This window comes from Lepidochelys olivacea, assembly GCF_965140295.1.
Source record: "Lepidochelys olivacea isolate rLepOli2 genome assembly, chromosome: 5".
Taxonomy (NCBI): Eukaryota; Metazoa; Chordata; order Testudines; family Cheloniidae; genus Lepidochelys; species Lepidochelys olivacea.
Genome location: NC_140415.1, coordinates 97,051,768 through 97,076,071, shown reverse-complemented (window position 1 = coordinate 97,076,071; position 24,304 = coordinate 97,051,768). Strand labels below are relative to the sequence as shown.

Below are 24,304 nucleotides of genomic sequence, written 5' to 3'. Positions count from 1 at the left end.
TTTTGCCTGTCAGTAATGTGTGTGAGCTGTCTTGAGGTAAAAACACGGTGAAGACAAGGCACTTCCGTTTCACCATGAGGTAGACGAAGCAATGTCAGCCCCAGGTGATGGTATAGGCCTGCCCTTAGTGAGTTTCTGTCAGGATAAAACTAAAATGCCTCATCTTCAGCTGCGTTTTCACTTTGGGGTAGCTCACACTCAATAGTCACCCTGAGGTAAAAAAGCACACCTCTTTTAGCAGTGAAGACACGACCTCAGACTACAGCATAACTGATGAAAAAACAGAGGGAGATTCTCCACTCCAAGAACTGCCACTCTCTCCACTCCTGTCTCTGACAGGCCACTAGATTTCGGGGGGTGAGGGTGGGTTGAACAGCAGGAGAGGGTCAGACAGTGCTAAGCACCCATGCTTTGAAAATCAGATACCTTTAAGGTGTCTCAGATTGGGCACACACAAACTGAGGAACCCAAAATCACTCGCCACTTTTGAAAATCTTGGCCTTTATTTTTCCATTTATTTATTTTATTTTATGTTCTCATATATTGGCATTTTGTGGGGATGGAGGAAGGGCTCATTTCCATAGTATCTGCATACTTCAGAAAGGAGTTTCCAGGAATGCCACTGAAGTCATACTCTGATCTTTGGCAGATACTGAGCTGTTATTCTGAGGAATGTCACCACCGTTCAGAGGTACAGATTTGGCAATGTTGTGTAAACGTATTTGTTCCCTACCAGACTGGAGTACTAGCCTGAAGGGAAAACAAAGGGAATAGGGGAGAGATATGCATTGGCATCTGAGAATACCAGTTAAGCCCAACTATTAGGCCTGGACTATACTACAAAGTTAGATAGACATAAGCCATCTTTTGTCGACCTAGTTGCACGTGTCTGTACTTAAATTTGTCTCCCACCAATGTAAGTGCCCCGTTACAGTAACACCCTCTATCCAAGCAGTGTGGAGCCATGGTCAATGTACTGACGTCAACGTAGCAAGAGTGTAGACACTGTGTTTCTTAGGACCGTTAGGATCAATCTAACAGCTGTCCCACAATGCCCAATACTGACTGTTCTGGTTACAATTGTGAACTCTACTTCCCCAGGGTCCTGGAGACTGGAAAGCTCCCCTCCCCTTTAAAGCCCTGTGAATTTTTGAAATAACTTTTCCTGATTGTCTGACTTGGTGAGCACACCTAGCAGCTAGCTCTTCATTGTTGTGTGCTACTGCCCAGCTCACCATGCCAGCTACTCGCTCCAGATATGCGCCAGCTTGGAGTAAACAGGAGGTATTGGATCTCCTGGGCCTGAGGAGAGAAGAGGCTGTGTAAGCACAGCTACGGACCAGCAAAAGAAACATGGCCATCTACGAGCAGATTGCATGGGGGATGCAGGAAAAAGGGTATGACAGGGATCAGCAGCCATGCCACATGAAAACAAAGAAACTGTGTTAAGCGTATCAGAAGGCCAAGGAGGCAAACAGTCGATCTGGTGCTGAGCAACAGACCTGCCGCTTTTACAAAAAGCTGCACGCCATACTTGGCAGAGACCACACTGCCACCCTGCAGATCACCATGGATACCTCTGAGGAGCTGGAGTCACAGGCCAATGGTGTGAACAGTGAGGAGGAGGATGGGGAAATACATGACCGGGGGGTCCAGCAACGCCACAAGCTAGGACCTGTTTGAGACTCCGCTGCAGACCAGTCGAGCATGGGTGAGCCTGATGCAGGGAAAGCATCCTCGGGTAAGCATATAAATTTATTTCCCATTATAGTGATGGTGCCCCCATGTTGACAGGACACAACTATCAAGTTTTCATTGAAGTACACTTTTCAAAAAGTACAACAAAGAGAGGCAGCGTTGTTATCTGCTTTTCATTCCCCTGTGGAGTTAGGCAAGGGGGAGCCATGCGGAGCAGTTTGTTTATGTACACAGCGCTGTCCCTTGAATCCTCCTGGGAGATCTCAATGAAACTTTCATGGAGGTACTCAGCAATCCTTTCCCAAAGGTTTCTAGGGATGACAACCTTATTTTTCCCGCCATTGTAGGACACTTTCCCATGCCAGTCAGCGATAACTTCAGCAGGCACTATTGCAGTAGACAAGCTAGCAGCATATGGACCCAGGCAGCTTTTGGATGCCAGTAGCAGCTGTGCTCTCTCTGCCTTTGTTACCCTCCTATGGAAAATGGTGCCAGTATTCAGTGTCATTGCCCTGTACTCATAGTTTTATTCAACTAAGCAATTCCCTCATCCCTGGTGGGCCACACTCAGTGAGTGGCACAATGCATAAGCATGCTGAAGCAAAAGTGTCAATAGACACGTCTTGTTTAAAATCTCAGGGGAGCAAGGGAAGGGAGTTTTGAATCTTCACTTTTGCTTTCCATTGTGACTATATTGACAATGGTTTACCTCTGTGTGTTTTATCTGCAGCTGCTGCCTTTGAAGCCTTGAAGGGTCTCCCCTCCACAGCCACGGAATGCCTGAGCTAGATAAGGAGGAGAATGAAGAGGACTCAGGATGACATGTTCAGTGAGATGTTGCAAGCCAGTGCGGCATCGGACCATGAGCAAAGGGCCTGGAGGGTGAATACTGCAGACAGCCTGGAGAAGAAAAGAGTGGACAGGAGAAAGGCCCAGGAGTCCCAGCAGGAAGAGAAGGAGATGCACCAGGACATAATGGAGCTTCTCTGGCAGCAAACAGAGATGCTGTAGACTCTTGTGGACCTATGGGTGGACTCTTGTGGGCTAACCTCTCTTTGCAATCCACAAAGAAGAACTCCATTACAGTACCTCCCAATTTCCCCCCTCCCCAAACATTCCATGTAGCATCAGAGGCCGCATCCCTACCCACACCAGTCCACCCCTGGGCACAATAAGGACAATCACAGCTTCACATACACTGACCCGAGAGAACCATGGTTGCTGTATATGTAGGTAAAAGTAGACATGAATGTTCTTTCCCCTTGTTAAGTTCTGGTCCATTAATGTATTAAGTGTTTACTGTATTTGCATTTAAATTTCACTGATTTTTCTTTGCATTGATTTTGTTACTGAATAAAATTCTGTTATTGGGAAAATAATTTTTATTCGTTCATAATATATGCTGCAGAGTGCCTCGAAGTTCTGAAAGCAAACGATTACTTGTTACTGCACAGTATGACACAACTCATAGGATCAGTGACAAACACAGTATGATAATCATAACTGTACAGCAAGCACCACAAAATTCCTAAAGGTCCCAAAAACAGCAGGTCCAGGTAGAGAACAGTACTACACAATCCATTACTGTGGCTCACTGTCAATGTGCTTTTTCACAGCCTCCCTGAGCCGTATAGCTCCACATTGAGCTCTTATAATAGCCTTTGTGTCTAGCCGTTCAAAGTTAGCAGACAGCCACTTCTGCTCTCCACCCTGGCTGCTACTGTTCGCCCTCTGCCTCACAGATTTTATGCAGGACAGAGCAGGCAGCTATAACCCTTGGTATGTTTTTTTCACTGAGATCCACTGTCATGAGTAAACAATACCAGTGTCCCTTCAATCTACCAAAAGTTCATTCTACTCTCATTCTGCACCAGCTGAGCTAGTAGTTAAATCGTTCCTTGTTGATCTCAAGGTGGCCTGTGTATGGCTTCATGAGCCACAGGAGCAAGGAATAGGCTCGATCCCTCAGGATCACTACTGGCATTTCAACATTGCCAATGGTAATCCACCAGTTAGGAAAAAAAGTCCCTTCTTATAGCATTCCAAACAGTCCTGTGTTCTTAAAGATGCGAGCATTATGCATCTTCCGGGACAAGCCAACACTGTTAATGAAGCGTCCCCAGTGATCCACCAGTGCTTGCATATCCATAGAAAAGTAGTCCTTTCTGTTGATGGACTCTGTAGCAAGATGGTCTGGTGCCAAAATAAGGATATGCATGGCATTTATCGCTCCACTGCAGTTTGGGAACCCCATTGCTGCAAATCTATCCACTATCATCCTGCACATTGCCAAAAGTTACAATCCTGTTTATGAGGAGATGATTAAAGACCCTGCACATTTGCATGACAATGGTCCCCACACTGCATTTTCCAACTCCAAAATGATTTCCACTGACCAGCAGCAATCTGGCGTTGCAAGTTTCCACAGTGTGATCACCAATTGCTTCTCCACTGACAGTGCAGCTCTCATTTTGATGTCCCTGCGCTGGAGGACTGGACAAGCTTGGCACACAGACCCAGGAATGTGACCTTGCGCATCCCTAAGTTCTGATGCCACTGCTCATCATCGCAAGCGTGTGTTACCATGCGATCCCACCAGTCGGTGCTTGTTTTTCAGGTCCAGAAGCAATGCTCCATCATCTGCAGCTGCTTCTTGAACTCCACCAACAACATTGAATTGGTTCTCACTGTGTTCCACAGCAATCTGTCCTCCAAGAAATCATCATGTTCCCCGCTCATTCAGTTCTTCTTACAGCTCTGCAAATACCGGAGGATCTTGCTTCCTGTGCTTGCAAAACTTAGGACAATAGTGCAGAGCTGTTCAGGCTCCATACTTTTGTCAGAGATGATGGAGAGTGAGGAGGGCTGTGCAGGTTCGTGGGATTTTTTTTTAAAGGCACGAAAATTATGGGATATAGATGACATTATGGGATGGAAACTGTTGCAAGCTATGAAGCTGAACCCTTGTTCTCAGTCAACCCTGCACGACTTATTTCAGTTCCAATATGTATTGCCAAAACTTCCCAAAAGAGCGTGCTGGACAGTGGCAGGTTGCACATGCACAAGCGATATGCTAACTGCAGTGGCTTTATGCCGATGTAACTTGTCGACCAAAGCTTGTAGTGTATTCATGGCCTTAAGTGAAAAGGCAAAATAGCAGCCTCTGCCTCTTTTAAACATACTGACTGCCACAATGGCTTTAACTTGCTGCTTCAGTGCAGGACAAGACCAGAGCACGCAGCAATGTCAGTAACAGGGTAGTTTTGTTGTTGTTTTAATCATGGCTGACAGAAATAATCTGAAAAACTCATTTACTCCTCAGGAGCAGGGGGCTGGGCTGCAAAACCAATGGGAGTGGCAGGGAGCTGACATATTTGGAAAGAAGTCTGCTCGTCATTGTTGGCATTTCAGCTTGAGTAGTTTCCTGCAGCTGTGATCTTCTCTGTCTCTTCTATTTAAGTTCTTTACTAATTGGCCAGCTTTTTGGTGCCTGAAACTGTACAAAACTGAAAGCAAGTCACTCTTTAACCTTACCGTGCTGAAGCATGTATGGGGAAATGATATGAGGCCTAATACCTTGTAGAATGTTTACTAAATAACACATCATGTTTCTCAGCACAACACGAGAGTAAATGGGCTTTGTTTGAAGAAGTAGGTTGGGGATTTGGGTAATTAATCCATATCTTACTCTACAGTCAAATTTCCTGGCAGCTCCACAGCCCGCTGAGGGCTGCTGTTCCTGCCCTGGTCTGGTGGATCCACCACTGTGCAGAACTATCAGTAACATCGCACCAAGGTGATAGAAGGCAAGAAGCACAGAGCCTACTTTTGGCACTGGAGAAGCGGCTACAGTGTGATTCACTATTGAAGAGTGGCTTGTAGGAAAGAAACACCCTCCTGCATGGTCTGCCTGCTTGGAATGTGAGCTGGAGACAGGATTTACGCCTTGGGCAGTTCATACCTCTCCATTGCTATGTGGCTGGATTGTGCAAATTGTACGTGCCACTGAGTCAGTAGCACTGCAGAGCTTCACTCCCCCCTAGAGAGCTAAGGACAAAGTCAGGACCTGCATGATATGCAAGTTCCCCAGTACACAGGGAGAGGGCAAAGGCTGCACTGTTGTTTAGCATTGTGAAGCCTGTTTTCTCTTGGTGAGTTCAGCCTGTGGAGGGGCCAGTGTGGGAGGAACTCCTCCATGCCTCCTTATGTATAATTTATATAATATACAATTATAATTAAAAATTACTACAAAATCTTCAAAAAGTTGAAATCAAAAGAATATGTTGTAAATGACCAGAATGTTCCTTCAAAGAATTTTGAAATTTTCAATTTTGGCTTGGATTTGGCTTCAATTTTGATTTGGAACAAAGCTAAATTTCAAAATCCTCAAATCCTTTGTGAAAGAGAACTTCCATCCTCTGCACAGACCTAGTGATTTGTGTGCCCACGGCTGCACAGAGGTAGCAGTTACTGCACTCCCCTGGTTGCAGGGACTGCCAGGTGTCTTCCTTACTGAGGCAGAATTTGTAGGGTGGAGAATCCTCCCTTCCCTCCCAATTCCCCTGCAAGGGCCAGGGAAACTCTGAATGTCTGTCTACAGATTCAGGTAGTCTACCGCGTATCACAGATCCCATTCGGCTCATGGTCAGAAGGTTATGTTTGCAACCAGAAGGAGTAGAAACTTCTAGTCTAAATCAAACTTTAAATTCTATGGAAACTGATGGATAAGTCCCTTCCCACCAGAGAAGGTTTCCTATTTCCCATTATCAAATGGGCAAGTAATTTTGTGAGCCCTGCTGACGTGCTGCTATACAGGATCAATGGAAATGTTCAGTTGTTGCTGCAACCAGCCCTACAGAACAGCCTGGTGAATGTATGTAATGTACTCAATATGGAGTTTATCATCCGTCACAAGCTTTCTGAGGACACTCCAAGGTTCAGTGAGGTAGAGGAACTGAGTCACTGTATCTGTATCCTGAGTTATCCTTATGCTACTTTCAGAGTTAAAGCTGCCTTAGGGAAAATATATTTCAAGAACTAAACCAGAAGTTTTGCTGTTGTTTCACAGTAATGATGGTGTGTTGGCTAATTTCTTCAAAGTTAACTCAAATTCTTATCTGTAATAAAGCAGGCAAGACATCCTAATCATAGTAGGGATGCATGTGTTTGTTTGCACATACATGTGGTTCTCTATGGTCCAAGGATTTTGAGGGTCTAAGTAAATTCCCATTAAGTTAAAGGAGGGTAATAAATTTTTTAGTACACTACTGCTTTACTATGAGAAAGCACTGGCTCTCACTGAATAGGAATCAAATTCCATTTCCAAGATTTGGGCTTCTTTGATCCCACTAGTATTTATTAACCTAATCCAGTGTTTCTCAAATGCAGCCAGCATGACGACATGCGGCCACCAGGGGCTTTTCTTGCAGCCACAGCCTCCTGGGTGATGATTGTGGGGGTGGGGGAGCAGTAGCCCCTCACTCAGGGCCTCTAGCAGGAGTTGAGCCTTGGCCCCTCTGGAGAAACAAACACTGGAGGAGCAAGCAGCCAGTGAGTTCCACACATTCCTGGGGTGGTGGGGTCAGGCTTCAGCCCAGGGGTGGCGGGCAGCTCCTCCCCCAAATAAATATGACAGAATTCTGTGTTTGCAGTTCTGTGCAATGGTGAAATACAGACCTACTTGCTTTGTGACTGCAGAGTGTGTGTGTGTGTGTGTATAAACAAGGAGTTACAGTAGAGGCTCATTAATCCATACTAATGAGAGGGAGGCTATAGAAGATTAAAGTTGTGTTTAATGTTGTGGTTTAGTGAATATGCAAAAAATGCAATTAAAGCAACAAACAAACAAGAAATCCCCAGGCTCCTGCATCAAACATACTGCAGAACCTCATAAATCTTCATAAATGGGCCGAGACCTTGCGTAAACTGGTAAAGTTTGAATGCTGCCAATGCTGGGGTGAGGACTAGATCTGGCACCACTGATTAGTTTAAAGCACCCTAGCCTTGTTTCTGGCATTGTGAGCTCCAGCACAGGGGCTAGGAGGTGATAAAGTGTTCTGCATTGTCCTGTAGGCAGCACAGAGCCAGAGACTTTAGTCTTCATGAATCCTAAAAACAGATCCTTGGAGCCCTATTGTGTTTTCCTGCCAGTTCTCCTAGAACTTTGCTTTAAGGTTGAACACTTGTGTTATTTCCTGTATACTTGTCTTTATTAGGGGCTATTAATTCAAAACACAGAATCCTTGAGGTTAGATAGCTATTCTTCCATCATCTTTTGTGATTTCATTCAGATTTGTTTTCAAAACTAAGCCAGATTTTCTTTCTAAGGTCATTTGAGTGTTTACAATTTTAATAAATGTTGTTAAAAATAAGCAAAAAAAGGAGATCTGAACACTCTGTTAATTTAAATAAAGGATCTTCCTCTAAGATTTACAACTATTATGGTATTTTCTTGAAGGCCAAATTTTAAAATGCTTAGGGGAAGCATTTTCCCTAGGCCAAAGATGTTGGGTGTGTGGATGTATATGAGTAATGTCTTAAAAGTCTGGCTATCCATTATAACACAGGTGTAAATGATTTAAAATTTGTTACTACAAAGATTAGTGCTGGGTAAAACCAACAACATTGCCAGACTATACTGAAGTGATGGAGACAAAGTAATTTGAATTCTGTTATTTAGAAGTTGCCCATTTTGACTTCTCATAACTTGAATAAGCACTTCTAGTAATTGATTAAGAGTTCTGACGTTACTCCTCCCTTTCCCCCCCAAAAATCGTATATTTATATTCCTTTGTGAATGGTATGATGCTTAGAACTTTTTTGGGGTAAGTTAATGACATAAATAACCTATTGTGCATTTTATAGTACATTTCCTTGAGCAAACTAGATGGAATGCTTTTTAATATAGCTATTTGATGATTTTTATACTTGCCATGTGAAGACAGTCTGGATATAGATTGATATAGAATTACTTAAAATGCTGCATATAAATTAAACATTAAAAAAGGTAGATACAGACAGGCTAAGCAGCTCAATTATAATAGTTGGTTTTGCAGTTGCTGCCTCAAGGACACTCCATCCATTTCATATCCTATGTCCTTCTTTTGAAAGATGATCACTGGGGTTCAAGTAACGTTTCAGCACAGCAGGAAATTGCATAATTTATAGTCCTTTAAAAAATGAAAAACTGAAAACTGCTTTTCATAAATTAAATCTCTCTCTCTCTCTCTTTTCCTCCCCTGTCTCTTCCTCCCAACAGATTGGAGCACTGAAGGATTACTACCACTTCTATCATAGTAAAACAATTAAAAGGTCAGTTCTCTCAAGTAGAGGTACCCACAGCTTCATTTCAATGGAACCAAAGGTAAGAAAATCCAGCTAGGCAAGCATCTGAGGCAAAAGCTTCTGCATTTTTAATTTGAAACGTCATATCAGGAAACATTTGCCTGGATGGCAGCTAGCTTTACAAGAGTGGATATACTATCTGTTCACCAAGGTACATTAAGATGAAACAAAGACAAATACCATATTATTAACTGATGTGCTATCCTCAGAACATAATGTTCACCGTTGTTCCTGGGGGAGATGTACTATAAGAATTTTGTTAATGTACTAATCTTTATGTCATGCCTTGCAAGTTTAAACTCCCAAGAATAACCTTAAAAAGAACAGGAGTACTTGTGGCACCTTAGAGACTAACCAATTTATTCGAGCATAAGCTTTCGTGAGCTACAGCTCACTTCATCGGATGCACCTTAATAACCTTAACAGACTGCTGTTTTCTTGTCGGCTGCCTTTGCGAATGAAAATGTGCAAAGTAGGATGATATCCCCATGGTTTGGTGGTATTTGTTGGCTTTTTATGGTCATTTAGTGAAGTAGGGGAATTAAGATTTGCACACTCTTTTCCATGTTCCTTTTAATTAATCCTTATTCCTTATTTTATATTAAAGGACCTTTTTTATTTGAAATGTGGCATCTCACCCTGCATCACATATTTAGTCTTAGCAAATTTTTGATGTTGGGTAACTGAGGGCATTGGGTAATACTGGCCATTCTATTATAGCATTGCACAATATTTTATCTTATAATTGTGGCTGAGAAAGCATTTTTATTGCAAGCCCCTAATTTCAGTTGTTTTGTAACTTCTCCCCCAAACAACCTTGGAGTTGGAATTTCTTATGTGTTTCCTCAACCAAGAAATGAATGTTTTTGAAAAGTTTGAGGAAAAATCATTAAGCTTTTTTATTTTATTCAAGTGTGAAAAAAACCTTAGTGTTTTTCAAGAGTTAGCACTTGGAGTATATAAACATAGCATGTTGATCCCCCTTACTGAGAAATTTATGCTTTACTAACCTTGAAAAAAAGTTAAGTATAAAAATTATCAACGAATAAAAGCAGAATGCTGCACATGTGTAGTATGTAGTTTCCCAGGGAGGTAAATGTCACACACAGACACGGAGTGGTGAATCCTGCTTTTCTAGTGGTGTGGAAGGCTGTGTAGGAAGCATAAGTAGGGTAGTTTTGCTACAGGATGTGGGGTGTCTACAAAGGAGGTTCTCACACAGTGTATGGCTAAACCGTGTTCTCTAAGGGCTCCATCAACCTTATTGTTCAGGTTGTTTCAGTGATAAACATGGAGAGGGTCAGGGGCAAGGCTGGAGGGTCCAGGAATACTCAGATTCACTGAACAAATACCAAGTGCTCGCCCCCACATAGGCAGTAGTGCAAATGGAGTGGAAACCATTTGCATCTTTTAGCAACTGCCCCAGCACATGTGAGTCTTCTGTGGGCACAGAGCTAGTGTAGCTGACTTTGTTGTACACAGACACCACCTAGCACAAACACTGTGGCTATATCCAGCTGCTGTATGGTCCCTTTTGGATCACTCACAACATTCCTAGATTAGAGCAGCCTTGAGCGAAGTATGGGGAAGGACTAAGGCAGAGCTGAACAAAGAATCAGGGAGACATAACCAGTTCCCTGATGGTCCCTTGCTGTGCCAAGTAGATTTTGGCCACATCAGAGAATCCGTCCCATCAAATACTACTAATGGACACTTGACTGGTAATCATAACTATGAATTTCTTGATTTTATTTTTTAAATTATATTACTGTAGCACCCAAAAACTCCAATCAGGGTTGAGGTCCCATTGTGCAATACAAACAATGAAGACACATAGCCTTGGTGGTGTTTTAGATTCTAAGAGGAGTTTACAATCTAAATAGGTGAACACTAGCATTTGTGGACTTTCCAAACTGTTTAAAAGTAGCTTCCTTGTAACTTAAAATCGTCTTCCAAGTGACAAAATAACACCCATACTTAATTATACATTTGATTTGAAAATGGTGACATTATTTTAGTACACAAAATGAATGTAAAACTGCATATGTGCAACTCATGATGGGGTCAGCCCTGAAAGCTTCCGTTCTTCCTCTTTCTATGGGTATTTTGACTTCAGGATTGAACTAAATTTTTAAAAAAAATAAAATAAAGATAAAATACTGGGCCCAGTTTTAAAGGGGCATTTACTCAAACCCCATCTTGGTGCTCAGAATTAATTGCAGGTAAATCCCACCTGTTAGTTGTGTTAATTCTATGGCATTACCTCCACTTAATGGGAATTCAGGAAGTTAATACTACTATTTTGTAGTCTTGTATTTCCAAACTACTTGTATGCATAGTGTTGTCTTTGACTGTGTGAACACAAAGGGCCAGATTCCTAGTTGGCATAAGTTAGTGTAGCTCTATTCATTTCAATGGAACTATGACACTTTATGACAGTGTCTCTCTTTCTAGATATTTATGAATTTGGTTATTAATGCCTTAGAAACATTTTAACTGATTGGGATTAGGAAGAAACTTCCCTTATGGTCAAGTTATCCCTTCAATTTCTTTGAACTCAATGGAGCTGGGCCCATTTCCAGTAGCCAAGAATCTGGGTCCAGACAATTCATTAATACTGCTCTGTTTGATTTTCCTGTAAGTTGTTCTTACTCTATTACTGTTTGTTCCCAGTTATTTCAGATACACTTGCAGGAACTTCCTTCGGCCTTTGTTTACATCCTGCATAAATTATTAATAGGACCCATATTTTTAAAAATGGCATCTGCGGTTTTATGGGCAGTTACCATGATTTCTTACACAAGTCAGATAAATGGGTGAACAAAAGGCTAATTTTGCATCTAACTGATTAATTAGTTAAATGTACATGCTGGCTTTGAAGATCTAGGGTTTGGTTCTCATTCTCATTTAAACGAAGGCCACTTTACACCACTCTGGCAGTGTAGAAAGGCCTTAAAGTTGGCATAAATTAGACGTGTGTAGAGTACACATTTTCAAAATTTGGCCCAATGTTTACATGAACCCTACTCTGTCTTTAAATGAGCATGTAAACGATATTCAGCATAGTAGAATTTTGTCCATATATTGAGAAATGTATTTATTAGCGTCTGCTGCGAGCCCTTTGCGCCTCAGCTCAGGAATGTACGTTGGCACCGCCAAGAGAGGATATCAATTAGATACTTTTAGAGGAGGAATGGTCAAAGTGAGCGCCTGTGGTCACATGTAGACCTCCAGCACTCTTAACGTAGCCTAGCACAGAACTCTGCAGAGTGGAGAGGTTCACACAGAGCTTTCTTCAAAGCAGCACTGCTAGAGTGCGGTTACTGAGCATGTCATCGCCGGTTGCAGCTTGCTGTAAAAATTGATAGAAAGATAGGCAGGAGAGGGGCCAAGATCCAAAGCAGGGATCTGTATCATGCACCAAATTAAAGTGTTGCCCCAAGTCGATAGTGGGTAGGCAAATGATAAGACAGAACAAAACTCCCTGGCCTTTCTAACAAGCTTCACCCCCACCAACTAAACTCTTGCAGCGTTCACTGTAAACTGTTGCGGTTCAATACAAGACAGGACACGGCTTTAGGCGAGCAAGCAGGCTGGTTTGCTGACGGGATTGCCCCTGTCAGCTTTTCCACCTCTCTTTTATTTCTCTCCCCTCTGCGCATTACATACTCTGACCGCAAAAGGCATCAATAAAGAAAATAATATGACTTTGATTAATATTCTTATTTACCAGCCTCTATCTACTACAATCCTTGTTCTCAGGCCTTGAGCCCAGTCCAAGGAAGCTTCCCATGGTTCATGTCCTCTGAGCGACTTCCCATGGTCCATGTCCTTGGACGGAGCAGTGTGTGCACCGCTCCTACACAACAGTCAGGGTGTGCCCTGAATGTTTCCAGGTGCATGAACTCTGCATGAACCCTTCAGTAAACCCCTCCTCAGCAGTCGTGTGCTCCTCTGTCATCCCTCCATAGAGTGCTTTGAAGAGTCCTTTTGGGAATGTTAGTGCGTATGTATGGGGGTGAAGCGTGATCAGAGTCAATCCATGACTAGTGAAGGGTATGGAGAGCTGCAGAGGGTGTTGGGGACCCTCTCTGCTCCCTCTGTGCTTACCTGACTTTCCTTTAGAATCCTTAATTGGGATTAGGAAGAAACTTCCTTATGGTCAAGTTAGCTGTTCAATTTCTTGGTGCAGAATTTCCCTATGGAGGAATGAAGCAGGTAAGGCACCCCTCAGTATTTTCCCCAGGACTATTCATTGTTTATAGTGTGCCAGCAGAAGGGGTTGCTAACGGGAAGGAGAGCTGAAATATGAGTGTGATCTCAGGCCATGTCTACACTACCATGCTACAGCCATGCTGCTGTAACCCTGTCGTGGTGATGCAGACTACATTGACGGATGGAGTTTTCCACTCCACTTCCCCGAACGATGGTAGCTAGATCCATGGATGCATTCTTCTGTTGACAGAGCTGTGTCTATATTGGGGGTTAGATTGACCTAACTATAATGCTAGGGTGTGTGGATTTCTCACACTCTTGAGTACTCATGCTAGGTCAACCTAAGTTTTACATGTAGACCCAGCCTCAGTTACACAGGTATCAAACAGGTGTAAGTAAGATCAGAATTGAGCTCTTCTTGCACCAATGGGAATACAGTTTAAAGTAGGTGTCAGTAATGGAGCCCACACATGAAATTAACCACACATCACAATAACGTACACATATGAAATACAGAAGTCTATGCAATGAGTGAATTTATTTTAGGTTATTTTTTAAAAAAATAAACAAAGGGCCAGCATTGAAAGGCACAGAAAATCAGGACCATGATCTATAATGTGTAACATACCCTGAAAACATCTGAAAAATCAAGTTAGCATACATGAGTGATGTATAAGGCTCTGTAGTACAATACTTAAAAAAAGAACGACACTAAAAATCTTAATAATTTTACTTAATAAAGTAAAATAAATTTTACTTAATAAGTTTACTTAATAATTTGCCATTTAGAATCTCATATCTGTGCCTTAATTTCAAATGATGTAAATACAAGCTAAAGCGAGTCCAGTTTTTCTCACTGAGTCCCCAATGCCCTGCATGACAAGAGAAATGGAGATCTGAAAAATGAAATGTTGCTCAGAGCAGTGCTGCTTAAGTATGAATTTAATAATTCAAGTACCATGTTGTAACTCCATCTGTGAAATTTTCAGTTTACAAATGAGGAAGGCATTTACAGTACTAGTGTTTGTGGGCATTGTTTTTAGTCTAGAACCATCTCACCTTTTGATTTTGTTAAATTCCTTTTATACAGTAGTAGTTTGGTTCACTCCATATTAGAATTTTTTCATACTCTGAAAGATTAAAGTGTTTGAGGCCCAGCCCTTCTTCTACTGAAATCAATAGCAAAGCTTGGATTGACTTCAGTGAAGCTAGGATTTTGTTGCTGACATTTCACACTGTCACTACCACCTGTTCAGTTCCACTGGTGGCAGCAACATCGCTATTGTATGACATCTAACTCTATTAAGAGCAGATCTATGTGACCTGGTGCTTAAAATGCCACTTTTTGTCAGCACCACTTCTGCACTGGTTCTGCTACCAGAGCAGAACTGGTGGTAACAACAGTGACAACTCTTAGCCAAACTGCCTTAGTGTAAACAAGGCCTGTATGTGCAGAGCTGTCCTCTAGGAGGATCACACAGTGTGACAAAGACGGGGCAGCTGTAAGAGAGTGGTGGAAGGCAGGTATATAAGAATGATAAAGACCATTTCCCCTATAAGCTGAAAATGGGTTACCTCCGGTCAATTAGGGACACCCGAGTCCAATTAGGGGCTGCCTGAGACCTTGAAAAAGTCCTCCTCCTGTGAGAGATTGGGAGGAGAGACAAGGTACTGCAGGGCTAGTGGAAACAGGGAGAAAGGCCGCTCCAATGTGGATGGCTGCTCTCCTCCCTACAGGGGAAGCTATATAACAGACTGCCTGTTTAGGAAAAGGACTGGTACCCCAGGAACAATAACATGGCCTCCACCGTCCTGGTGAGAGTAGGGAAAGGTATTCCCCTTTGTTTTGTGTTGGAACTGGTTTCTTCTTCTTCTTCTTCTTCTTCTTCTTCTTCTATTTTTTGTTTTTGTTTGGCAGAGGGGCAATCCTGAGGCCTGCCTGGAAAATATTGGGAAATAACCCCTTTTTGGGAGAATAAACACAGACCAGAGTAGGGCTGACTTACTGTAGGCCCCAATCACCAGAAGGGGATGCACTGAGCCTGCCGAGGTGGAGGAAATGCCTTGCCACATCCCTGTTCTTAACTCTGGCAGGATAGCAAGGTGGAAGTTTGTGAGAGGGTAGAGGAAGGAGGAACAGTAGCTGCCACAAATAAATCATCATGTTGCTATGTAGCAGTGTTTGTACCAGTTCAAAGTGCTAAACAATAAGTTAGGCTGACATGGGGTTTAGCTAGCTGAAAGTCTGGGAAAAAGGATGGATTTCACCACAAGATTATGGTGTTGCTTTGGCAAGGAATCCGGCGCGGAAGTTGAGAAACTATTCCTTGGGAATCTTGCCAGTAGTAAGAGAGAATGTACTCCTTTCTTCTTGATCAGCATGCTTGTTATAGATATAGAGGAGGGTTGGGGGTTTTCACAATAAAAAGTGGGACGGTCAGGAAGATGTTGTTCAATTTTTTCTGGATTTAATATGCCAGGATTGAAGTCTTAGGTTGAGTTAAAGGGAGGCAGGGGGAACAGAACACCCAACTCTGCCAATTAGTATATCACACAGTGAAGGGTCAGCATGAGAATTTCATTATGGGGCTAAAGCCCCAGGCTTTTTAAAAGCGATGGTTTGGACTTTCAGCTTAGAGCAATTCTGGAGAGGAGTTATTATGGGAAAGTTTGTGTTTAGCATTGACAATGCTAAGTGTAAGTTGTTAAATGTCATTAGTGAACAAGAAGATTCTGTTAGCCAAACAGAATGACAAAGCTGTTCAACAATGAGGCCAGGTGAGTTACTGAAGTCTGTGTGTGTAGCCATAAGCATACGAGCACTTAGAAGAAAAAAATCAATACTAGTGGGTAAATAATGGCAACTGTCCTGTTATTTTTCACATTTAAAGCTTGATCAGTGAGTTGAAAAGGCACTATATCAATGAAATATTATCCTCATGGGTGCTGCATTTCATTGTGTCTCATACTTGTTGTACCAGTCATCCTTCCTCCTTAACCTTAGTCTGGATCAAGAGGCAGTCTTGCTATTCGACAGGTTTCGAGTAACAGCCGTGTTAGTCTGTATTCGCAAAAAGAAAAGGAGTACTTGTGGCACCTTAGAGACTAACCAATTTATTTGAGCATAAGCTTTCGTGAGCTACAGCTCACTTCAAATTGAGCTGTAGCTCACGAAAGCTTATGCTCAAATAAATTGGTTAGTCTCTAAGGTGCCACAAGTACTCCTTTAGTCTTGCTATTGCTACCCTTGCTAAAGGATCCTGCCGCTTGGTGAAATTAGATCATGAATTGGGTTACTGACTTCCAGTGTACAAGAGAGCATAGAAAGATTTCACGTTAATACCTGCCTCCTGAGTATTAAACAGTTTGATATGAACATGGACAAACTAATACATAATACTTGTTACAAGTTGATTCTATTATAATTACTAAAAAGAAAAGGAGTACTAGTGGCACCTTAGAGACTAACCAATTTATTTGAGCATAAGCTTTCGTGAGCTACAGCTCACTTCAAATTGAGCTGTAGCTCACGAAAGCTTATGCTCAAATAAATTGGTTAGTCTCTAAGGTGCCACAAGTACTCCTTTAGTCTTGCTATTGCTACCCTTGCTAAAGGATCCTGCCGCTTGGTGAAATTAGATCATGAATTGGGTTACTGACTTCCAGTGTACAAGAGAGCATAGAAAGATTTCACGTTAATACCTGCCTCCTGAGTATTAAACAGTTTGATATGAACATGGACAAACTAATACATAATACTTGTTACAAGTTGATTCTATTATAATTACTAAAAAGAAAAGGAGTACTAGTGGCACCTTAGAGACTAACCAATTTATTTGAGCATGAGCTTTCGTGAGCTACAGCTCACTTCATCGGATGCATTCAGTGGAAAATACAGTGGGGAGATTTATATACATAGAGAATATGAAACAATGGGTGTTACCATACACACTGTAACAAGAGTGATCACTTAAGGTGAGCTATTACCAGCAGGAGAGCGGGGGGTGGGGGGGGAGGAGGGAGAGGGAACCTTTTGTAGTGATAATCAAGGTGGGACATTTCCAGCAGTTGACAAGAACATCTGAGGAACAGTGGGGGGAGGGAGGGTGGGGAATAAACATGGGGAAATAGTTTTACTTTGTGTAATGACCCATCCACTCCCAGTCTCTATTCAAGCCTAAGTTAATTGTATCCAGTTTGCAAATTAATTCCAATTCAGCAGTCTCTCATTGGAGTCTGTTTTTGAAGTTTTTTTGTTGAAGAATTGCCACTTTTACGTCTGTAATCGAGTGACCAAAGAGACTGACGTGTTCTCCAACTGGTTTTTGAATGTTATAATTCTTGACGTCTGATTTGTGTCCATTTATTCTTTTATGTAGAGACTGTCCAGTTTGACCAATGTACATGGCAGAGGGGCATTGCTGGCACATGATGGCATATATCACATTGGTAGATGTGCAGGTGAACGAGCCTCTGATCGTGTGGCTGATGTGATTAGGCCCTATGATGGTGTCCCCTGAATAGATATGTGGACACAGTTGGCAACGGGCTTTGTTGCAAGGATAGGTTCCTGGGATAGTGGTTCTGTTGTGTGGTGTGTGGTTGCTGGTGAGTATTTGCTTCAGGTTGGGGGGCTGTCTGTAAGCAAGGACTGGCCTGTCTCCCAAGATCTGTGAAAGTGATGGGTCGTCCTTCAGGATAGGTTGTAGATCCTTGATGATGCATTGGAGAGGTTTTAGTTGGGGGCTGAAGGTGATGGGTAGTGGCGTTCTTTTATTTTCTTTGTTGGGCCTGTCCTGTAGTAGGTGACTTCTGGGTACTCTTCTGGCTCTGTCAATCTGTTTCTTCACTTCTGCAGGTGGGTATTGTAGTTGTAAGAATGCTATACCACCCTATACCGGAAACCTACTGACCACTATTCCTACTTACATGCCTCCAGCTTTCATCCAGACCACACCACACGATCCATTGTCTACAGCCAAGCTCTACGATACAACCGCATTTGCTCCAACCCCTCAGACAGAGACAAACACCTACAAGATCTCTATCAAGCATTCTTACAACTACAGTACCCACCTGCTGAAGTGAAGAAACAGATTGACAGAGCCAGAAGAGTTCTTGTCAACTGCTGGAAATGGCCCACCTCGATTATCACTACAAAAGGCTCCCCTCCACCCCACCCCCCCGCTCTCCTGCTGGTAATTGCTCACCTTAAGTGATCACTCTCGTTACAGTGTGTATGGTAACACCCATTGTTTCATGTTCTCTATGTATATAAATCTCCCCACTGTATTTTCCACTGAATGCATCCGATGAAGTGTGCTGTAGCTCACGAAAGCTTATGCTCAAATAAATTTGTTCGTCTCTAAGGTGCCACGAGTACTCCTTTTCTTTTTGCGAATACAGACTAACACGGCTGCTACTCTGAAACCTGTCATTATAATTACTGGTGTTCTAATACCCTGTTTATGATGCTATAAAGTGTGTGCAAGAAGGGTTTTTTCCCCTTTGTTTTAGTTTGTGAGTGAAATTGGTGCTTATGAAAAGTGACTGATCTTAGCACTAGTTTAAACCAGGTTCTGCATTCACCCAGCTTTGCCATTGCAGCTCAATCCTGATCTTCAAACCTCCGTATGAGTCCTGGGCCACTCAAGCAGAAACTAGCAAAGATGGTGTGATTTTGTGTTGTGAATGAATGGGGTTGTATGAGACCACCATATGCACTATTAACCTGTGACACAATGTGGGCTAGACTGTAATCTTCCAATTTGCCCAGAGTGAGGGCAAAGCATAGTTGCACTGTCCAAAGCAGGAACTGAATTGAGAGTCGTGACCCTTGTTCTGAAACAACTTTCTTCCCCCTCTGCACCAGCTTAGTTGTGCCTATGAATGCATTGGAGAGGATGAAGTGAACACACTTTGTCCCTGCCTGCACATTCTCTTTCCACTTGTGTGGGACAGGGACTAGTGGCCCAGAGGCAGCTGCTCTTTCTCCCACAGAAACCACTGGATAACCTGTGCAGTGGAGTAGGGCAGCTCACAATTGAACCCTCTGGGACTGGAACCTGAAGGACTACAAAGGTGACAGCCTAGTGCTACTGCATCCCCCAACCCTTGAATGCAAATATATTTTGAATTATCCGTGATATGTCCTTTGTTCCAAGAGTATGGGCCAAATTACAATATCAATGGGGGTAACGTAGCTATTTTTCATCAATAAAATGTTTGTGCATAAATGACAATTCCTATTTGTTGATCTACATTGCACAGAAAGCTTTAACAAAGTTAATCATAATGCTAACTGGACTGTGGTTTAGTAATAAAATTAAATACTTTGTGTGACAAAGTTCCTGCTCTACTTTGGTGGGTCTTGTGCTTACTGGTGGATTTGCTCGCCTTGGAGCTTCACGACAGCCCTCAGCTTGGCCATTTTTCTCAACCCACAGCCAGGTCAACTCCTCCTGTGTCTGACCAAGAGTTGGGAGGATTTGGGGGGAACCCGGGCCCACCCTCTACTCCGAGTTCCAGCCCAGGGCCCTGTGGAAATGTAGCTGTCCAGTGTGCCTTCTGGAACAGCTGTGTGACAGCTACAACTCCCTGGGCTACTTCCCCATGGCTTCCTCCCAACACCTTCTTTATTCTCACCATGGGACCTTCCTCCTGCTGTCTGATATTGCTTGTACACCTCAGTCCTCCAACAGTATGCGTTCTCACTCTCAGCTCCTAGTGCCTCTTGCTCCCAGCTCCTCACATGCACACCACAAACTGAAGTGAGCTCCTTTTTAAAACCCAGGTGCCCTGATTAGCCTGCCTTAATTGATTCTAGCAGCTTCTTGATTGGCTGCAGGTGTTCTAATCAGCCTGTCTTAATTGTCTCCAGAAGGTTCCTGATTGTTCTGGAACTGCCCCTGTTACCTTACCCAGGGAAAAGGGACCTACTTAGCCTGGGGCTTATATATCTGTCTTCGATTACTCTCCTATAGCCATCTGGCCCAACCCTGTCACATTTGTTAATATCTAATTCCACTACATTCAGAAAAATCCTAATTTTTTCTATTAATGCAAACAAGCAAAGAAACACAACCTCAGAAATAATCACTACCTGATGAAATTCTTTTTTTGATGTTTTCTGCTAAAAAGTGGAGCTCAGTCAGCCCGTCCTGCCACACCTGGAGATGTTAGACTTGGCGGCAAACTATCCTGGGCTCAGCTGGACAGTGGAGCCTCTTACAACTGCTCTGGCATGGTAGAAAACCTGGACATAGGAGTGCAGTACTATGGCTGCAGGGGCCTGACTCAGGTCTGGTGGGGAAGGAACCCAGAGACACTGACACAGAGGTTATTTGCCTTCCCCTCCTTAATTACCTGGACCTTAGAAAGCAACATTGTATTTCAGAAAATTTAAGTTATCTATTTGCCAGGTAAATTTTAGATCTCCTTTGCAATGACAATCTCATTGATAATTGTTAGGCAAAAAATGGAGATTAGTCTGGAGGTTTTAACTGGCTCCCTTTTGTAATTAGTGTAACAAATGGCTTGGGAAATGGAGACACATGTATTTAGTAGGATTGCCTTCTCTTGCTATTTCTTCACAGCAGTTTTTTTTTAAGCTTGCTGTGATACTGGCTGCAAGGATGGAGAATCACTTAGTGACCAGGTTGGCTAGCGACACTGCCCTGCACTATGGGGTAGAAAAAGTAATTATAGACCCTTGTCCATTTTATCAGTCATCACAGCATCTTTGGAAACCCAAGGTCAGAACAACTGGCAGGTATCACATTCCAGCAAGTAGCAGAGTTTTGATTAAGTTCTTTGAGCTTTATGATGAATGAGAATTATGACAGCTTTTTGGGGGATCTTCGGGAGGCTGGTGGTATGGTCAACTGTGACTGCTGAGATCAGAACATTTAAAAACATCTAAGTCATATATCGGTCTCTGTAGCATCATGGCTGCTGAAAAAAAGGGGTCAGAAAAATGGGATGTGTGTTGGGGGCTCTGTCTGTTACAGGGGGCTCTTTCCAGTGGAAAACCGCTGAAGCAACCCATTGTGAAAACTGCAAAACACCCAATGGCTTCAATGGGAGTTTGACATGAGTAAGTGTTCTTGAAAATCATCCTTAGGCACCTATTTACGTTTGAAAATCTGGCTTTCTGTGACCTTGGGGGAGATTTTTCCCAGTGACTCTGCATCAAATGTGCCCAGTATACAGGAAAACTGATGTTGTTTGTAACTGCAAACCAGAAGTCAAACCCACCTGAAATCTAGAAATAAAGCTGTTTTCTGTCTGGTTTCTGGATGACTGTCATCAATGAGAAGGATCTGCAGCTGGGGTTTTTTTTGAATTCGTTGAAAAGAATCCAGCTCATCTCCCCACAGGAGTAAAAACTCTTAGTTCTGTCACTAATGTAAGGCGATACAACTAAGGCTATGTCTGCACTGTGTAACTACAGAGGTGTGAGTTGCAAAGTGCATCAAAATGTTCCGCTTTAACTGCCCTGTGTGGATGCTCCTGGCGCAAACAAAAAGGTATCTAGATTGCCTTAACATAGTCCTGTTTGACAGAGGACTATGTTAATGTATTAGCAGGTAACTTCTAGTTTGGAGCAGCAACTCCCACATGGGGCAGTTAGAATGCGCAACTTGTAGTCCACACAGTGGTGCAGTGTAGACAAGCCCTGTGTATGTTCAATTTGCTCACTTCATGAGTGAAGAGGCTCACATTTTACAGTCACTTTTTTTTTTTTTACCATACCTGCAATTTAAGGCTGGCTGGTGCCAATAAGCGCACATTGAAAATTATACACGAAGGTGCTGTCTACATTAAGGCAATTTGCATCAGTGTAACTACATCAGTGGCACAAACCACTGTGGTAGATGCACTTCACTGGTATAAAATGGGGTTTACACTTTAACGGTGCATGCTTAATGAGTGTACACTTAAAAAATCCTGCAGCCTTGCACAGCTCAGCTCTCTAGACGTGAACACTCAGAGTTGGCAGAATTTTGTAGCGTGCATTGGCAGCAGCCCAAAAGGGGAAAGTGTTATTTTCATTCCCACAGAACTTAAAAAACTGCTGAAGGTTTTTGCGCAAACTTTTAACAACAATTAAAAATCACTCTTAGGTAGAAACCAAGTATAGGAAATTTCAGCCCAGAAAAATATTTCATAATGCTAACAATAAATGTGTAAAAGCAAAGGGTTATAAAGGAAACTCTTTGGTGACCTTAACTTTGTGGATGCTCCCAGGTATTAATAACATTTGAATTACTTTACAGTTCAGGTAACACATTACAAGCTCTTGCAGGGAAGCACAATAAGTTATGTGAATTGTAACGAAAAGGGCAGCTGAATGAAGTAATAAGTTAGGGAGAACCAATGCTCGTCAGAGTCCTCCGAGCGGCCCTGAATAGTAATTCTTTGTTCTAATAGCTCAACAAAGAACACAGCAGCATTGGCTTCTGAAGTGGTCTCCGTGCAATGTTCTGAGTCTTTACTCCATTTACATTGCCAGCAATGGAAAGATAGAAAATTGCTGTCTCAGCTGCTGGGGTGGGTATCATTTCAGAATGATCCAGAAATGGAGGAAGTGGAGTGATCCTGGTTTTGAATCGGGGAAAGGGATGACGATCTGGAAAAAGCTGATCCTGCAGGGTAAAGTGCCAGAATATCAGCCACCTTTCTGATTGCTGGTAACCAGCCTTTGAGGCAACGTCCCCTTCTCCACCTCTTTCCCCCAAAGCCCTTTCAACGTCACTCACTCCTCTCTCCCCAGTCCCCCCATCGCTCACTTGATCATCTCCACCTCTCTCCCCCTGCTCAGCTGGGCTCTTTCTGCTCTGGTGCTGGGGCCAGAGCTGCTACAGCCTGACAAGGAGGCTGACTGCGGGGCAGGGGGAGATGCTGGGTCATTAACACTTTTGGTCCCCTTTTTCGATAGGACTTTCCGGTTGAAAATCAGACACCAGGCAACCCTAGCCCAGCACATAGAGAAAGAAAAAACATTTTGGAAAGGAGCTTCTCAGAGCAGACTATCTAGGAATGTGACAGAACACCTCTTACACAGCAGGGAAGTATTTCCTAAGAGGAATCAGCTCCATCTGACATTGATGATATTGGTTACAATACAGGATAGTCATAGAAAAATTGGCTGAAGGTTTTTGTTATGTTTTGTTTTGTTCTTGCCTTTGGAAATCTTTCTAGTAGCAGTGTACAGCCCTGATGTAATGTGTGGGTTTGCTGTGCAACTCATTGCCAGCTGCTAATGGCAACTTTCTCTCTCAGATATTGTGGATCAGAGCAAAGAGCAGGTGTTCACAATGTGCATAGATAATTTGGCACCTCTCTGTTAATGAGCAAAGATAATGGAAGACGGATGGAGCTGGCAAAAAAATTGAATCATGTCAGCCCTTGTTTTATTTTAGGATCATTTCAGAAAACGTGAGCATCACTCAAGATTGGAAAACCTCTCTCATTCCCGTTGACTCTTTAGTATATCAGGTCCTCCCCTTACTTTAATCAGGATGGTTCAGTGGCCAACCTTGGGTTCTGCTCTCACCTGGGCTATTGACTCTCTGTGTGATCTTGCTCAAATCACTTCACCTCTTTATGCTTCAAATTCCCAACCTGGAAAATGGGACAATGATGTTTACCCAACTAGTTAAAAAGTTTTGAGAGCTACAGACGAAAAGTGCTAATGAAGTATTATTAAAGTCCTGGAAACCACACTTCACTTAGTGGATTTCATATATTTGTATTCCAGAGCATTTTATGAATTAACACAATTAATTTTGTAATGAAATAAAGCATTCTGTCATTCTAAATCCTCTCATATAATCTACTTAGAACCAGTCGTCTCTATCAATATGTTGGCCATCACCTACATAAAACTCATTTAACCTTGATTCAAGTTTTGACATTGTTTGAAATTTTTCCCTGTTCAAGTGACAATGCATTCCATCACTCAGACTGGCACTGGGATGCCAAATACGATAAGAGGGCAATATGTTGATTTGCCTTCATTTTTGCAAAGGATCCAAATCAAATA

At 42.7% G+C, this 24,304-nt stretch overlaps 1 protein-coding gene across 2 annotated transcripts in view; it reads left to right on the top strand.

Moving 5' to 3' along the window:
* PCSK5 (proprotein convertase subtilisin/kexin type 5) overlaps nt 1–24,304 on the top strand; it is a 300,051-nt gene that overhangs the window by 21,964 nt on the left and 253,783 nt on the right. For both annotated transcript variants that reach the window (XM_084628879.1, XM_084628880.1), the window contains exon 2: nt 8,957–9,061. In XM_084628879.1, the coding sequence (XP_084485005.1) occupies nt 8,957–9,061 (105 nt within the window). The remainder of the gene's footprint in view (nt 1–8,956; nt 9,062–24,304) is intronic.